General features: G+C 46.6%; 1 protein-coding gene across 2 annotated transcripts in view; it reads left to right on the top strand.

The window, feature by feature from the left end:
* Positions 1–18,918, top strand: part of P3H2 (prolyl 3-hydroxylase 2) — a 117,650-nt gene that overhangs the window by 84,557 nt on the left and 14,175 nt on the right. For both annotated transcript variants that reach the window (XM_081862420.1, XM_081862421.1), the window contains exons 4-8: positions 8,459–8,590; positions 9,907–10,049; positions 11,281–11,370; positions 14,193–14,233; positions 16,641–16,735. In XM_081862420.1, the coding sequence (XP_081718546.1) occupies positions 8,459–8,590; positions 9,907–10,049; positions 11,281–11,370; positions 14,193–14,233; positions 16,641–16,735 (501 nt within the window). The remainder of the gene's footprint in view (positions 1–8,458; positions 8,591–9,906; positions 10,050–11,280; positions 11,371–14,192; positions 14,234–16,640; positions 16,736–18,918) is intronic.

Raw genomic sequence — 18,918 nt, 5'->3', positions numbered from 1 at the left:
CAAAGGCAAGCAGGAGCCAGCTTTTCCACCAGCCTCTTCCCGTTCCTTATCCAGCAATGGCTAAGCCATCAGGCTGCAGGGAGAGTCCAGCTTCCAGTTCTTCCTCTCCTTGAACTGCAGTCTTTGTAAGAGCTCTAGAACTAAGAGCAAGAGCCCGGATTTGCTTCACGCAGCTTGCTAAATGGAAAGCTTCGTTGTTGCTGCTGCTGTTAGCTGAATTCCTGCAAGGGTGGTGTGAAAGGGTGAAGGTAGAATAGCTGTGGCTGTGCTCTCTTCCCTTGTTTCTTGCTTCCCCGGTTGAAGGGACAGGAAGGCTTACAAACAGAGCGTGGCAGCCTGCCCGTCCTTGAGCCAAGGTCAGCAATCCCTGTTTGTTTTTGGTTTTTTTTTATTAATTTTTTTATTAAAATTTTCCATAAAATCTCCAATCATACAAATTTTCACATCACATATTTTAACTTATTGGACCTCCCTCAACTCCTCTGATAATCATCCGTAGTTAAATTTCTATCTTCACATTCCTTAATTTTAATATCGCCTTTAAATAAAATTTTTCTATCCTCATTTACATTCTTGCAATATTCCTTATTTTTTTCCACAAAGCTTCTTTAAAACACACTAGCATTGTGTGTTCCTCACATACAGTTTTCAAATATTCTCTGAATTTCCCCCAGTCCTCTAGAAACTTATGATCTCTTTGGAATCTAATTTTTCCAGTTAATTTGTCCAGTTCTGCATAGTCTGTTAGTTTTGTTCTCCATTCTTCCAAAGTCAGTACTTCTTCTTGTTTCCATTTTTGAGCCATCAATATTCTCGCTGCTGTTATTGCGTACTGAAAAAGTTTACAGTCCCTCTTATTTATTTCCTTTCTAGTTATTCCCAGTAGTAAGGTTTCTGGTTTCTTTACAAAGCTGTATTTCAGCATTTTCTTTAACTCATTATATATCATTTCCCAGAACCCCTTCACTTCCTTACATTCCCACCACATATGAATAAATGTACCCTCTTTCTCTTTGCATTTCCAACATTTGTTACAAGTTTTATACATTTTTGCTAATTTAACTGGTGTCATATACCATCTGTACACCATTTTCATAACATTTTCTTTTAACGTAGTACATGCTGTAAACTTCAGATTTTCAATCCCTGTTTGTGGCCCTCCCGATTCATGGACTTGCGACTCGATCTCCCTCGCTGCCTCCCTGTATCTGCCTAAACATTTAAGGCACAAACACTGGCTTGAAGCAAAAGCCAAACACATCTGCTAGGCTATTGCAGGTCATTCCAGCCCATTCCTTACCATCAGCTCAAGCAGAAATTCAACCCACTCCCCTGTTTCTTCAAGGGGAGATTTGGAGAGCTGTCCGTGGGCGTGCAAAGCCTGATTTTCCACATGCTCCCCCAAACATTGCAAAGTACAGAGGGATTAGTGCATTACCGAGAATCAGGAAAGAGAGAATCTGCCCCCACTCAGCTCCTTTATTGTCCCTCTGGATCACTCCCCTGCTCCTCATCCCACTCCCCCTAATTCCACTTTCACTAGATCATCGCCATGTTTCCCCCCCTCGCTGTGCATTGCAGGGACGCCACAAAACATAATAAAACTACATGTATAACCCTATCAAGTCTGGTAATGTGCACTAGTCGTGGTTGTGTGCTCAGGTAGAAATTGGCGATGACATGCTGGGCTGCTGGCCACGATCCATTGAGAAGGCAGGCAGGCAGGAGCAATGCGATTTGTGGGTGCCAGCTGGATAAAAAGGGTTTCCAGGGGGGGTGGAGGGAGACAAGGGCACAGTAAGTCAGGAGAAGGCAGGGGCAGCTCAGACAGGGTGCGGTTCAGGAGTCGCGAGGGTGGCATGGCTCTAGGGCAGTGAAAGATGGCAAGGGAAAGATGGAAATGCAGGGCTTAATCTCCCTGTTTCACTTTGCATTTTGCCCTTTCTTCTTGTTGCCTCCACATCACTCCCAACAGGTGGGGGGCAAAGAGGTTAGAGATAGAGGGTTGTTGAAATATACTCAGAATTGAGAGTAGATTCCATGCTCTTTATTCAGCTCATAGTGGTGAGGAGGAATGGAAGTTCCCCCAGAATGTCTGCTTTATATACAGTGGTACCTCGGGTTACATACGCTTCAGGATACATACGCTTTAGGTTACAGACTCCGCTAACCCAGAAATAGTGCTTCAGGTTAAGAACTTTGCTTCAGGATGAGAACAGAAATTGTGCAGCAGCTAAAGTGGTGCTTCAGGTTAAGAACAGTTTCAGCTTAAGAATGGACCTCCGGAACGAATTAAGTACTTAACCCGAGATACCACTGTAGAGAAGCGGACACGGAGCAATGGTTCCAAACTACAAGAAAAAAAATTCCACCTAAACATTAGGAGGAACTTCCTGACAGTAAGAGCTGTTTGACAGTGGAATTTGCTGCCCAGGAGTGTGGTGGAGTCTCCTTCTTTGGAGGTCTTGAAGCAGAGGCTTGACAACCATATGTCAGGAGTGCTCTGATGGTGTTTCCTGCTTGGCAGGGGGTTGGACTCGATGGCCCTTGTGGTCTCTTCCAACTCTAGGATTCTATGATTCTATGATTATTTACACAATGGGCCCCACGTGATTGGCTAATTCCGGGATTCTCCTGTAGGCAAATCAGGTTGCGGATTCACTTCCACCTGGAGCTGGATTGGGTGGCTCCTGTGGACCAATCAGACTGCTGAATTCTGGGTCCTATTGTTCTAGGACCAATCAGACTGCTGCATTCTGAATCCTATTGTTCTAGGACCAATCAGACTGCTACATTCTGAATCCTATTGTTCTAGGACCAATCAGACTGTTGTATTTTTGATCCTATTCAACTCAGTATGTTGTGTGTCATCTTGCGGTGATATCAAGCTCCTCTCTGCAAGGAGGATGGTCTGTGGGGGCCTGTTGGCTGAGGGGCAGCCTTTCAGTTCAGTAGAAAGGAATTCAGAGCAAGCACTTCATATTCTGGAGTTGGAATCCTGGGAGGAGGGGAAAGTGATTGATGTCACAGTGGCCCTGAAGCCTGGGCACGCGGCAAAGTCTTCCTTTGCCCTTCTCCTACCTAAAACACAAGACCCTTAAGTGTTTAGGGGCATGATATTTCAGAGGGGACAAAGTTCAGACTACAAATGCATCCTCCCTGTGGCTGTTCAGAAAGTCCCTCCTACCTGAGTTGAGGAGGAGAGGGCAGACTAAGTACAAAAGTGACTCTCCATCCCAACCGATGCCTGTTTAAAGGTAAAGGGACCCCGACCATTAGGTCGAGTCGTGGCCGACTCTGGGGTTGCAGCACTCATCTCGCTTTACTGGCCGAGGGAGCAGGCGCCATGTGGCCAGCAGGACTAAGTCGCTTCTGGTGAACCAGAGCAGCGCACGGAAACGGTGTTTACCTTCCCATCAGAGTGGTACTTATTTATCTACTTTCACTTTGATGTGCTTTTGAACTGCTAGGTTGGCAGGAGCAGAGACCGAGCAACGGGAGCTCACCCCGTCACGGGGATTTGAACCGCTGACCTTCTGATCAGCAAGGCCTAGGCTCTGTGGTTTAACCCACAGCACCACCCAAGCCCCATGCCTGTTTACTTGAGTGCAAATCAATGAGATGTGATGAGAGTGACTTAAGCCCCGCACATTGTCTTCTGTTTATCTAGCTCCTTTTGAATTATGGCTGGTTGTTGACCTTCGGCTCGGGGGATTGCAACATTTCATCTGATTCCCATCACCAACGGTCTGCAGAAGGCGGGTGGCTCACAACCTCTTCTGCATAACATTTTGCAGCTGGGATAAAATGCCATTTTGACAAAAATCATTAGTTGCTTTCCCCCGCCCACGAGAAGGGACTTAATTTAAGGAAACAAAACACTTATAGATCATCATGAGCATTATCATCCCTCCCTACCCATAAGGTCATAAGTTTATTGTTTTTCTAACCAAAGTCCACAAGAAACTTGCATTAGGCAATTTTGTTTTTGGCAAGTTTTGGGCGAAGACATACTGCTGTGTTAGCAGAACCAAAGTGACCTCCCTGTTGGAAATGTTTTGATGAGTATATGGCAAAATACTGCTCAAAAAAAGATACGCTAATATGCCTAGATTAAAATGTGAAGTACTGGATGGAAGAAAAATTAATAAGGAAAGATAATAAGAATATATAGATGATTTGAGGAGATTGTAGGATGCAAAGATTCTTGTAAATTGTATAATGTGGAGGAAATCGAGTGGGGGCGGAGGGAAGTTGGAGGAAGGAGAAAATAATAATGCGATGGATTGAGGAAATGTAAATGTAAATGTATAGGGGGATGGGGGGAAATGGTGTTGGCTTTATTGTAATGCAATATGTGTAAACCAATAAAAAAGAATATATATATATATACACACATACACACACACACACACACACACACACACAGTGGTACCTCGGGTTACATACGCTTCAGGTTACATATGCTTCAGGTTACAGACTCTGCTAACCCAGAAATATTACCTCGGGTTAAGAATTTTGCTTCAGGATGAGAACAGAAATCGTGCTGCGTCAGCGGGAGGCCCCATTAGCTAAAGTGGTGCTTCAGGTTAAGAACAGTTTCAGGTTAAGAACAGACCTCCAGAATGAATTAAGTTCTGAACCCGAGGTACCACTGTATACAAAACAGACCAAGTGACCTCCCTGAGATTCAAGCCCAGGCAGTGTGTCCGGAGGTCCTGGGCTGCCCAGAGGACAAGACCACCCTCTTAGTCTCGCTGATGGGCTCCAGAGGAAAGCAGAGTAAGACGTTTGGCACCATCTTGGCTGCAGGAGTTACCCGAAGGAGACATAAAAGACGCCACCCAACCACTTTATGGACTACGCTCAGGATTTGTGTAGAGTTTACTCCTGAGACTTTTATTCTTCCAAGGATATCCCACAAGGCAGCGGAGGTTTCCTTCTCCTAGATGGGCTGCCTTCCCAGACTGATGAGCCCCATCTGTCTGTCTATTAGGCAATAGTATTAATAAAATAATTCAGAACATACAGGCAAACCTCGGCTCCCAAACACCTCCTGAAAACCGAAAACCCGGAAGTAAATTCTCTGGTTTTTGAACGTTTTTTGGAAGGCGAATGTCTGACACCGCTTCCACTTGAGTGCAATCAATCAGAAGCTATGCCTCGGTTGTTGAACATTTCGGAAGCCAAACGAGCTTCTGGAATAGATTATGTTCGACAACCGAGGTTTGACTGTATATCCATAATGGGGGGGGGGATCTTTTTTTTTAAAAAAAAAACTACTTTGACAAGTTCCTGAGCATTAAAATGCAGTTTCCCTTCTGCACCTCTGGCAGTTCCAATTCTAATGTTATTTTGCTTTCTGAAAATCCAATTTGCCAACATGCGCAATATAAGAGAGACACAAACAAGCTGAAATCCAGCTTGATTTCACATTAAACCTCCGATTTCACCACAACAATTTATAGCGATTTTATCTACCTCGTTTTTCCTGATTTCTTTTGCAGAGAGTGCACAGAGGGGCCTCTCTCTGTGTTACGGAAATATCATTGTCCCTTAAAAGAAACCGGACCGTATTTGCCGGGAAGTGCCTGTTTGCTTGTGTGAACAAAGGTTTCAGAAAGCAATCTCTTGGGTCTCTATATCAGGGGCAGGCTAGCAGATGATGAGTGATGCCTTCCTGCTGAGGTTGACCACAAATACAAAGTCGGTCTGCATATGGGACCCCCACCCCACCCCTTCCCAAGTTTTAACACTTATATTTAACCTTGTTTTCATTTCATCAATTGAATGAAATGTGAGTGGACAGCCAAAATATGAGAACATAAGCGGAACCTGCAGGATCAGGCCATTGGTCCCTCCTGTTCTCATGGGGCCAGCCAGAAGCCACAAAGGCAAACCCACAAGCAGGACCTGAGTGCGAGAGCTACTCTCCCCTCCTGCAACAGGCATTCAGGAGCATTGCTGTTGTGCTGGGCCCGGGGGTAACCCGTGAAATGCAGTCCAGGACCAGTCCAGAATTCGGAGGTTCTGCTAGGAGTCAGTCCGGCAGGGCAAAGGCAGGATACAAGGCAGGAAACCAGGCAGGGACAGGTACAGGATCTCAGGCAGGATCTGGCATACAGCAATGTTGCTCCCGCAACTTGGGGCGGGGTCCGACAGCCTTTTATCTCTGTCAGGGTAGCGGCTGGTCCTGATCCCCCCGGTGACTCACCTCCCTGTTTCGCCCAAAGGTGAGCACTCCTCCTGCGAGTACTCAGCTCTCTCCTTCTCTCAGACCTTCGTTGGTGGGTTACTAGACCCAGAAGCTGCCTCAGCCTCCCCTGACCCAACTGGTAGTGGAGCAGCTGTAAGTGATGGTCCAGCTGGAGGCAACAAGGTCACATCTGGAGCCAGGGCAGGCTCAGGCCCCTGACTCGGCCCTGCTGGTGCTTGTTGCAGGGGAACCTGTGCAGACTGGGACTCCTCAGGATCAGGCCCCAGACTTGGTTCAGGTGATGCCTGAGGCAAAGGATCCGGTGCAGACTGAGTCTCCTCTGGTTCCGAGTCCGAGCCCAAGTCCCAGGCCATGACAGCTGTCACTTACTGAGGAGACTGAGCAGAGCCACCGTAACCTGCACCAGGTTGGGGAGGCTGCACTAGAAACCCATATTACATAGAAGCATAGAATTACGGAGCTGGAGGGGGCTCCTGAGGGTCATCTAGTCCAACCCTCTGTTACCGGAAAAATCCGAAGGCTCCCTTGGACAAAAAGTAAAGACACCAACCAGAGTAAATTGGAGCAAATCAGCAGCCTGTAGGCTTGGCCTTTATTGACTGTTGCAGCAGGGGCCCCCCCTCACTTGCAGGTGAGAGGAAAGACACAGAAAAATGGTGTGCAAGACCTTATAAAAACTTTTGAAATTCCCCTCCTCTAGGTCAAGCCCACCCCCAGAAACATCATGCATACATTACAGAAAGGAGGGGTTGAGGGAGGAGTTGCGGTGGTAACCTGAGTGTGAGAGCCAGTGTGGTGTAGTGGTTAAGAACGGTAGTCTCCTAATCTGGGGAACCGGGTTCGCGTCTCCGCTCCTCCACATGCAGCTGCTGGGTGACCTTGGGCCAGTCACACTTCTTTGAAGTCTCTCAGCCCCACTCACCCCACAGAGTGTTTGTTGTGGGGGAGGAAGGGAAAGGAGAATGTTAGCCGCTTTGAGACTCCTTAAAGGGAGTGAAAGGCGGGATATCAAATCCAAACTCTTCTTCTGTCACCTGGCTGGTTCCCTTCTCTCCCCCTCCCCATGAGTCACTTCCAGGAGACAAAGGGGAGTTGGCATTTTCCTGCCCCCAGAGGGAAGATCTGATCATTGTCCTTTGTTCCAGTCCGTGCTGAATCCACTCCCATATGCAAGTTCTTTGTGATCTTGATGGTCTTCTGTCTAGGACCATCAGGGTTGGCATAGCAACTGGGCAGGGCTCCTGTGGATGTGCTGGGATGGTGAAGGGATTATGGCTGCCCTGTATCAAACCTTCCCCATTTTGTATTCCTTCCTTCATGGAGTAAAATAAAAGTGGAACAGTGCAAAACCGATGTATGGTTGATTTTCTATGAATTTATAGCAGAAGCGTAGCGTATGTAGTGTGTGAGTGTGAGTGTGTGTGAAGTTTGTACAAACAGAATGATTGGGGTGGGGGGTTCCTGCTACACCTCCAATGAAGAAGAGAATCATAGGGTGTTGGAAGGTACACTGGGGGTCATCTAGAGATGTTGGAAAGTGGACTGGACTCCCCAAGAAGGTGGTGGATTGTCTTTCATGGGAGGTTTGTAGCGAGAGACTGGATGGCCATTGCTCAAGCAGCTGTGATTCCTGCATTAGGAAGGCTGGCCTAGATGACCTTTGGGGTCCCTTCCAACTTTCTGTGCCAGATTTTAGTGTATTTTCATGCACCCAAGCAGCTGAAATAGACTGAAAGGAAGCATTTAGCTATTATCTGTACCGTAATATATAGTTTGCCCCCTGTACTTTCTCCTAAATCCTTTTCCTTCAGTGTAGAAGGTTTTGAAGTTGAGTAACGAACCAATGCTTATTAAACAACGTGTTGCTTTTCTTGTGTTGCTGCTTATTCCTCATTAAATTGCAGGAAGCTGAGGTTTTTGTTAGGTTGTGGGTGAACATATCAGACGACACAGTGATTCTTCAAACAGCTCTTGTTTATTCACAGGCCCAGAACAGAACTGAACTGAAGGGTTCAGCCAGCCTGCATATATAGAGCTCCAGTACAATGTTAGTTACAACTTTCTAAAGCTATCCAATCACTGAATGTCACTTTCAATTCCTTATTTGCATATGTGGACCTGAGTGAAAACTAAACTATCTACAGTATCCCCCTGCTGGCCCAGGGTGAGAACTTCAGTACATAACAGTTTTTTTGCTTCCTTTCTCCTGTTTGAGATTTGCCCCTTTCTCTTTCTTCACAGATCACTACATGCAAGTCCTGGTGTGTCAACACGAGTGCGTGAGGGAGCTGGCGACACGGCCCGGGAGACTCTCCCCCATCGACAACTTCCTTCCCCTCCATTACGACTTCTTGCAATTTGCCTATTACAGAGGTACAGATTGGCTTTCTGGACTTCTTGCCTCAGTTCTGATGTTTCCCTGAGCGACAGGATGACCACCAAAAAACCTAAAGCTATCATGGGTCCAGGGAGTTATCTTACTTGTGTTAAGCTAGCGCCAAATCAGAATAGATCACAACCAGAATTTCCCTTGTCCCCAATGAAGATTACTTAATATTTCTGATGATACCAAATATAGCTATATTTTCAAAAGACTTAGCCTTATATTGGCACCTCGAATAGTAATTTCAAGTCAGTGAAAAACAGCCTCAAATCTTACAGTGGGCACTTGAGTACCACTCACTCTGGAATAGAGCTATAATGGAGAAAAGCAGGCATAAATTGATATTTCAACAAGGGCTGGACGCTCCAGTCTCTTATCATATGATTTCATTACATACTCAACTGATAATGTTGGTGGTCTTTACTTGGACTTTGTTATCCCTACTCTACTCATTCTATGTGTCTGTTTTACAGTTTCCTCTTTCATCTTTTGATTTTCATCTGTTGTTACGTATCACTGTTCCCTCTGTTTTATATGCATTATGAAAAAACTTTGCAAAAACAAAACAAAACCCATAGAAATTTCCAACAACTGGCCATTTTCCCCCACTTTTCGCCCACATGGAAATTAGAAAGACCTCCACCTAAATCCTCATTCAAAAAACAACAATATAGATGTACTTATTTGACAATGGATTTTGACAAGTTGTACACGAGAGGAGAGCTTTCACTTTAGAACAAACCACAGTTCCTTGTTACGTACAAACTTAGGGGAGAACTGTGTTTGTTTTTCACTCTAGTTAGAAATGATTGTTTGATCCGGCTTGCCTTAACTAATTTTATTTAGAACAAACCATGGTTCACGGAGTTTGTATCCAACACTAAACCGTGGCTTGTTCTGAAGTGAAACCAAAAGAGTTTGAGGTCCTAGTCCAGCTCTCTAGCCACTGTACCACTGCTGGAAATAGGATGGGGAGAAACATGCCATCGCCTTAATTTGGCGTAGGGGCTTCTTAGACTCCTGAACTTCCACCCTGTAGCTCAGACCTGCACAATTCATGAGAATGCGGCAGACCCGGTTGTCACAAATTCTGGCCTGCTAGGTGGTTCCTCCCATCACGGCCATTTTTGCAGTTCCAGACATGCAGGAAAAATAATAGAGAGTGGGGTTGATGGGTTTTTTGTTTTTGCTTAAACAAAATCTTCTGCGGTTGCAGCAGCAAATTTCCCTGTCCAAAGCTCTCCTCAGTGGAGGAGGCAGCAAAGTTGAAGTGAAATTTCCAGTCTAAAGGGTTCTCCTCTTTCAGTGGGTGATTACGTCAAAGCTCTGGAGTGTACCAGGTCATACCTCCTGTTCCATCCGGACGACGAAGACGTCTTGGACAACGAAAGCTACTATGAAGTCAACTTGGAAGGGTTTGTGGACTTGGCGAGCATCAAGCCTAGAGAGGTAAGAAGCCAATACGGGGAATCGGCTGCTGGCTGTCAGAAATTTCCTTTGCAGGTATACAAACCAAGCCAACACCGATGCTTCTTCAGCACATCAGCTCTCCTTATGTAACTGGTCATGCATATTCTTCCTAGCCCTGCTGCCTCAATTCCACTGTTTCCCGCATCTTGAACTGTATATTGCAAACTCCTTGGGGGCAAGGACCTGTTCTCAGAGGCGGAGATAGCTGTGCACATGACGAGCACCCCAGGGGGCGAGACACCCATGGGGGGTGGAGCGAGCCGCTCATGGCGAGCTGCTTCCTGGGCGGCGGCGGTGGGGGAGCCGCGCCACTTTGCCAGCAGCCTTCCTCCCTTCCCTCTTCCTTTTGACAGCTCAGGGGAGGCTCCCCCCCCCCCCCCAGGAAGCAGCCTGGGAGTGGGGGGCAATGGTGCGCTGCCCCCCTGCGACTCCGAAGCCTCCCCAGAGCTGTCAAAATGAAGGGGGAAGGGAGGAAGGCTGCCGGCAAGGCAGCACAGCTCTGCCCCCTCCCCTGCCGGCTCAGGGTCGGCTTGGGAGTGGCGGGCGGGTGGCACGCCGAATGTCACCCCCCTCAGTGAGGGCACCCATGGCGGACCCCCACTGCCCTCCTTCCTATGTCCCTGCCTGTTCTTTTGTTCTCTGTAAAGGCTATTGAGTCATTTTGAAGAGTGATCTGTTTCTTCAGAGGCTTGAACCCCTATGCCTACTGATCTGAAAAAGCCCAGTGAGAGCAGTTGCCCTCAACTCATCTTCCCCTGGGCTTGGTGAAGATTTGACGTTTTCATCCCCAAAAAGTTTTTGATTTGAGTTTCTACTGAAATGAGGCTGCATCTTAATGTTGTATTTTAATCTTGTTTTTAAGTTGTATTTTAATCAATTGTTTTTATATCTGGTGTTAGCCGCCCTGAGCCCGGTCTTGGGTGGGGAGGGCGGGGTATAAATACAAATTATTATTATTATTATTATTATTATTATTATTATTATTATTATTATTATTATTTGAATAACAGGAAGAGAGACTGGCTACTGAGTGCCTGAGATCAGCGCAGTTGCTGATTTTGTTTTCAAAGGAAGTTCTTCTTTTCACCTTGGAAGCACAAAAAGAGCTTCTTTATAGATTTATTTGAAAACAATGCTCTTACTAATTGTCAATTATGAGAGCTCTTTCTGCAACCAGCCTGGTTTTAAGTCCTTCTCCTGGTTGTTTCAGGAAGCTGTGACATTCTTGAGGCGGCATAAGCTGGAATCGTACCTGCTGCAGACAGGAGCAGCTGGCCTGGGTTTCTTGTACACGGAGCCGGTAAGTGCGAGTGAGTGTGAGGCATGAACTTTCAGAGGCAAGAGGTTGAGATTTCGATTCGTACCAAGCCATGGCGCTTCCTGAAATGCCTTGATCAAGTCCCTTTGCGTGCCATGCCGGGTTCTGGAGGAGATAAATCTAGACTTGCAGAGGCATTTTGCACACTGAAAGGAATGTTTGCCAGGTCACCTACGCAAAGAACATTGCTGGATCAGTCCCAGGGCCCTTCAGGTAAAGTATTTGCTTTCAGAGAATGCCCAGCCAAACACCTCCCCAAACTCATAAGCTTGGCATTCTGGAAACAGCCACTCCCTTCATAAATTCCCCCATCATCTCACGCTCAAAGTTTATATTGCCTCTGAACACGTAGGTTTCATTTAACAGGAAAAGCTGGCGGTTCACTGGGGCTCCAGGAATTTGCATAATCCCTCTTTAGAAACCTGTTTACTATGGGTGCTTTCAAACTGGATTCATTTACCACCATTGAATCATAGAATCATAGAATCCTAGAGTTGGAAGAGACCACAAGGGCCATCGAGTCCAACCCCCTGCCAAGCAGGAAACACCATCAGAGCACTCCTGACATATGGTTGTCAAGCCTCTGCTTAAAGACCTCCAAAGAAGGAGACTCCACCACACTCCTTGGCAGCAAATTCCACTGTCGAACAGCTCTCACTGTCAGGAAGTTCTTCCTAATGTTTAGGTGGAATCTTCTTTCTTGTAGTTTGGAGTAGCATTGGAGCAATGCTTTCCTGAGAAGCAGAATTAAGAGTCCACCCAGGACTTAACACAGCGCTATAATATTTAGCAGCGACCTTCCAAAGCCCTTCTGTAAGTTTAACTCACAAGTTTCAGCCAGAAAAGGGTCCCCTGCAACTTTGATTAGATGCTTCCCTTTTCCTGGAGTCTGCCCATATTACTTCTTCCTGGTATCAACACACACACACACACACACACACACACACACACACACACACACACTTTGTTTATACCCGTTCCTTTTCCCTAATGGGGGACTCAAGGCATTCTGTAATGGGGGGACACATAAAACCACTAAAAAAAAAAGACAAATAAATGTGCCTTACTAAGGGATGTGCCTTACTAAGGTGTTACTGAGGCATAGCTTCTTAATTACTCCTAAATTTTGACCTTTAAAGCCCTATGCAGCCTAGGACCCATGTACCTATGGAACCGCCTCTCCTGGCTCGCCCTGCGGAGGACCTTAAGGTCCACAAATGACAACACTTTGGAGGTCCCATGTCGCAAGGTGCTTAGATTGGTCTCAACTAGGGCCAGGGCCTTTTCAGCACTGGCCCCGACTTGGTGAAATGCTCTGTCACAAGAGACTAGGGACTTGCAGGACTTGACATCTTTCTGCAAGGCCTGCAAGACGGAGCTGTTCCTCCTGGCCTTTGGTTTGTACTCAGTTTGACACTTATGTTTCCCTCCCCTTAGGGTCTTGATTTATCGGCTTTTTAAAAATGGGGCTGCATTTTAAATTGCATTTTAACCTGTATTTTAAATTGGTTCCCCCCTCTCTTTCCCCTCTATTATGTTTTTACTGTGATTTTATTGGTGGTAGCCACCCTGAGCCCGGCTCTAGCCGGGGAGGGCGGGGTATAAATAAAATTATTATTATTATTAAATTACTCAGTTCCTATTTCCTGAGAGTGCTGCTTTCTGGGATGGAGAGTACAGTCTCATTTGTTTATTTTGTTATTTCGAACGAAAAGTATGATGGGGGCAGGAGCTAAGGAGTACTTAATATCTATCAGTAATGTCAGGCATAAGCTGCACAGAGGAAGCTTCTAAATTATTATTATTATTATTATTATTATTATTATTATTATTATTATTATTTCCTCAGCCACTCTGGGCGGCTTACAGCACATAAAGTTTTTTGTAAAACATTAGACACAAGGAATTTCCCAACACAGCTTTGCCCTGTAACACTTAAAGGACTCAATAGCATGTCAGCTGGTCGTGCAAAGCAGGCTTGCACTGCGGTTGTAGCTTTCAGAAAAATAAAAATAAAAAACACCAAATGACAAAAGTCTGGCCAGGAAAATATTGGAGGGCAACACAGAAAAGCATCAATTTGACACATGGAAAGCATCAATTTGACAACAGCATCACCTCGGTTCTGGCTAAACAGGTAAATGAAGGAAGGGGATTGCAGGCTAACCTGATAGTCTGGAAGCAATCTGTGAGCTGTCTGGCAATATGTTCAGAATGGATATAAATTAAGGTAACCAGATTTTTTTCCAATGAATTGGGATATTTTCCAACTTCAGTAGGAATGATAGGAGGGATGCGGGTGGCGCTGTGGGTTAAACCACAGAGCCTAGGGCTTGCCGATCAGAAGGTTGGCGGTTCGAATCCCCGCGACGGGGTGAGCTCCCGTTGTTCAGTCCCTGCTCCTGCCCACCTAGCAGTTCGAAAGCACCTCAAAGTGCAAGTAGATAAATAGGTACCACTCCGGCGGGAAGGTAAACGGCATTTCCATGCACTGTTCTGGTTCGCCAGAAGTGGCTTAGTCATGTTGGCCCCATGACCCGGAAGCTGTACGCCGGCTCCCTCGGCCAATAAAGCGAGATGAGCGCCACAACCCCAGAGTCATCTAATAGTCAGGGGTCCCTTTACCTAATAGTCAGGGGTCCCTTTACCTTTATGAACGATAGGATTTTGTCACGGGACTGATTTGTAAATCTGGGGACTTGTCCCTGGGAACCGGGGACGTCTGTTATCCTTAATATAAACCAGCTTGTCAAATGAGAGAATCCCCCCCCCCCTTAATATAACAAATCTCCGTCTCGTTTCAGACGTACTGGAGCATCTCTGGGGCTCGGCAAGATGAGCACAGGTAGGCGGCCACATTTGAGACACGGATCCATGGGGAATACTCCTTACAAATGGGCTACCTTTTTTTATTCAAGCCACAGACACACATACGCAGGGGACTTGGAGAATTTCTTGCCAGTCTTCAGGGAGCAGGAAATCTTAAATCCCCTTTTCACACGGAAGTTGTCGTCCCTTGCGTTGCAGGGGGTTGGAGGAGGTGGCCCTGGCACCCCTTCCAACTCTACAATTCTCTGATTCAATGAAATAAAAATGTAGCCATGGGAAGAAGTGAAGAGTTCTATGGTGAAGAACTGCCTTTTTGAAGAGTTAAGAAAGGAGGGAGGCTGTCCCGGGGTTTGGGATTCCCTTTGCCTGGGAGATGGTGGCGTATTTCAAGGCCTGGGAGAAGAGGGCAAACAGTGATTCCCTTCAGGGGATGACTGTGTGTGGCTGCCATTTTTTGTGGCAAGGCTAGAAGTTGTGGTGCAGGTTGGTGCCATTCCTCTCTTCCACAGGTCCCACCGCTGCGTGTAAATAGGGCCAGTTCTGTCCTACATGTGTCCTAAGTATGGAGGAAAAACTTAAACGTGTTGCAGAGTTTCCCAAAATAGACAGAGGCGATATTTCACCCAACAGAGCTTTCACTTGTGCTGAAGGCAAATGTAGCATAATGGTTATCAAATGCAATACAGTCCATACAAAATCCAGTTGCAGCACTTATAAACTTAACTCGTAATAACACTAAACCTTAGCACTACAGCATACAGAAACAGAACACCACAGCAGAAGGAAGCGAGATAGAGAGAGGAAAGCAAAACCCAGGCTCCTTCTGGCCTATATTTATATAGTGGTACCTTTGTTCTCAAGGGACGCGGGTGGCGCTGTCGGTTAAACCACAGAGCCTAGGACTTGCCGATCAGAAGGTCGGCGGTTCAAATCCCCGCGATGGGGTGAGCTCCTGTTGCTCAGTCCCTGCTCCTGCCAACCTAGCAGTTCAAAAGCACGTCAAAGTGCAAGTAGATAAATAGGTACCACTCCAGCGGGAAGGTAAACAGCGTTTCTGTGCACTGCTCTTGTTGGCCAGAAGCAGCTTAGTCCTGCTGGCCACATGACCCGGAAGCTGTACGCCAGCTCCCTTGGCCACTAAAGAGAGATGAGTGCCGCAACCCCAGAGTCGGTCACGACTGGACCTAATGGTCAGGGGTCCCTTTACCTTTACCTTTGTTCTCAAACTTAATCCATTCCGGAAGTCCATTCCAAAACCAACATGTTCCAAAACCAAGGCGCGCTTTCCCATAAAAAGTAATGCAAATTGGTCAATCTGTTCCAGACTTTTAAAAACAACCCCTAAAACAGAAATTTAACATGAATTTTACTATCGAATGAGATCATGGATCCATAAAATGAAAGCAATCCTCAATGTACTGTAATATAAAATAAATAAGACAGTATTGTAGTTGATAAAAATGAAAATTTAATTTTTTTTCTTCCCTGCACTGATGATAGTCATTGTTTGGATGGGGGCTTTTATCCATTTCCACAGTCACACAATCAATCAATCAGTAGCTGAACTGGGTTCCACACAGTCACAAAAACAAATTAACCGAAAAAGCCTCAAAAACAAAAATGCAAAACAAATAACAAAAATAAAAGCACCAAACTTAATCCATTCCGGAAGTCCGTTTTACTTCTGAAATGTTTGAAAACCAAGGCGCAGCTTCTGATTGGTGCAAGCGCCTCAGAAACAACAGCTGCATCAGATGTTTGGCTTCCAAAAATCATTTGAAAACTGGAACACTTCTGAGATTTCGCATTTTGAGAACCAAAGCGTTAGAACCAAGGTACCAGGGTATTTTGAGAACCAAGGTACCAGGGTAGTCAGCATAACCTTAATTAGAAGAGATAATTCAAACCAGCTTCCCAGAAGATATAACCCAAACAATCTTGACCCTTCTGCCTGCTTCTCTCACACAGAGAAGCTTCTAGTATCCTCTTGTATTGAGTAGAATAGGAAAGATCCCTACACATCAGATCAATATTTTCTGCACTGCGAAATGCAAACTGACCGGTTCACCCATGAGGGTGGGCTCAGGCAGGCAGCTCAGGTGGCAAAACACCAAGGGGGGGGTGCAGCTGCGGGCACCCTTCCTCGCCTCCGCTGCTGGTGCAGAAGCTGCAGGGCGGCTTCCATCAGGATCTTGCAAAATCTTGGAGGCTCCATGAGATCTTGCTGGAACCTGCCATTATCAACGCTATGGGGAGGGGAGCTTTTAGGAGGGTGTGTGCTGTGCTGGGGGGCAGCGCCTTCTCATTTCACCACCAGGATGTGCCCCTCCCCCCCGCATGTCAGTGTTCAACGAATGCGCCACGGGGAATTGTCTCCTGCCATTACTGTGCACCCATAATTCCTTGTGACTTCTGCTCCGCAGGATTCCTTCGGGGGTCCTGAGCGACAACGCAGACGGCTCTGGGAAGGCAGTAGGAAAGAAGACTGCGCCCAAACTGGACCGTGAGCTCAGGGAAGGTAAGATTCGGTCCACCGCCAGCTGCCGACCACAGGGGAAACTTTGGCTAGAGCAATGCAGCCGCAATCGGCTCCCTAGGAACTCACACCGCTCGTGCTATGCCATGGTTTCTTTTATTGTTTCATTAAATTTATATGCCGCTCGACTGTCGAAGAACCTCATAGCAGGTTATGAAAGGAATGAAGCTGCAAAATTGTTGGTAAAAAAGGTTAAAATGCTCCAACAGACTAAAAACACACCAGCTTTCCAGATATCTGGGTCAGCTTGTCCAAAACCAAAACGTTTTTTGCAGGCTCTGAAAAGTGCGCCTGCCTGTGGTCAATAGTCAGGGAGTTCCAAAGGTGCTATCACCATAGGAGCCACCTCCTAGGGGCAGAGGGGTCTAAAATATTTGAGGGAGCTGCACCCCCAGGTTGATGGGTGTTGTTGTCAAATAGGATGTGTGTACTGTGTCATGTGATCAGTTGCGTGGGGTGGGGCTTACCTGCCCCCCTCCCCAATATTTTATTCAAGTTAGCACACTGGCCGCCGCATTAAAAGATGGGTTTCTTACAGGTTTGGATTAGTGTAATGTAGTGTAATATAATACTATTATTATATTATATAGGGTAATGTGTGAATAAGACTTCTGGATGTTTGTGATCTCCCTTTATCGTGGTGCCTGGATAGAGCCCGTCTGCTACTTTGAAATGTAGATGAAGTCCAGAGGAGCTGGAAGCCCAAAGATTGCTCTTATCTTGCCATCTTCTGGTGCAATTCTGCTGTGACAGCAAAGCCAGTTTTGATAGAAACGTTCCGCAGCGTCATCCTCTTTATTCCTCCCCCTGCTTCCTATATCCCCCCCCCCTGCAATTTTGCAAGCCTAGACAAATTGAGCATGATTTAGGGCTGTCCCACCTTCCTCCCATCTGGTTTGCTTTTTCATTCCGGCATGCAAGGAGGCTGAGCGTCTATAAACGCCTGCCTTTCGTCTTCTCCTCTCGCAGATTTATTTTACTCTGTTTTATTTGGTTGCTATCAAACTGTTTGGTGGGACGAGGCAACCGCTCTCCTTTGTGCGCCTGAGAAAAGGGCAAAGGCCTCTCTCTCTCTGACAATCGCGCATTTCCCTCCCGCAGAGTTTCCCGTGGCGCGTGGCTGATTCGCTAGATTGCACTCAGAGACCCCACCCAAGCTACGGAAAACACCCAATAACCAGCCATGGATTCCGCATGCGGTCAGAAAAACACAGGGCTGGTTCCTTTCCAGACACAGACCTGTTATTATGGACAATGATTGGAGGTTAACCAGCTGTGCTGAAGCCCATCTTGGCTCACGGCTGACCTCCCTTACGAGTTCTTTCTACTACTAGCAGAGCTGCCTGCTTTCCTTTCAGTGGCTTTGAGTCTAACGGAATGCCTTTCCTTTACATTGAAATACTGTGCTGTATGGATGAGGAGGTTTTGCTCAGCTTGAATCAGTTTTCAGGAGCCCTTTGCAGCCCTGAAAGCCGTGGCAAAACCGGCCAAGTGGAGCTGACCTGCTTAAGAACATAGGAAGAACCACAGAATCATGGAATCATGTTGTTGGTCGTTTAGTCGTGTCCGACTCTCTGTGACCCCCTGGACCAGAGCACGCCAGGCCCTCCTGTCTTCCACTGCCTCCCGCAGTTTGGTCAGACTCATGCTGGTAGCTTCAAGAACACTGTCCAACCATCTCGTCCTCTGTCGTCCCCTTCTCCTTGTGCCCTCCATATTTCCCAACATCAGGGTCTTTTCCAGAGAGTCTTCTCTTCTCGTGAGGTGGCCAAAATCTTGGCGCCTCAGCTTCAGGATCTGTCCTTCCAGTGAGCACTCAGGGCTGATTTCCTTCAGAATGGAGAGGTTTGATCTTCTTGCAGTCCATGGGACTCTCAAGAGTCTCTTCCAGCACCAGAATTCAAAAGCATCCATTCTTCGGCAATCAGCCTTCTTTGTGGTCCAGCTCTCACTTCCATACATCACTACTGGGAAAACCACTACTGGGAAAACCATAGCTATATGGGCTAGGGTTAGGATTAGGCCCCCAATACCTGAGAGACCTTCCCCATCCCTATGGACCACCAGCATTTCAAAGTCTGATAATCATTTGTGCCACCATCGCCCCTTGCTGCCTCCTTGCCTCTTTGTACCACGCTAGGGAACCCAACTGCGCCCCAGGGGCG

This window comes from Podarcis erhardii (genome assembly GCF_964252035.2).
Source record: "Podarcis erhardii genome assembly, chromosome: 5".
Taxonomy (NCBI): Eukaryota; Metazoa; Chordata; class Lepidosauria; order Squamata; family Lacertidae; genus Podarcis; species Podarcis erhardii.
This window is presented reverse-complemented; position numbering and strand designations above follow the sequence as displayed.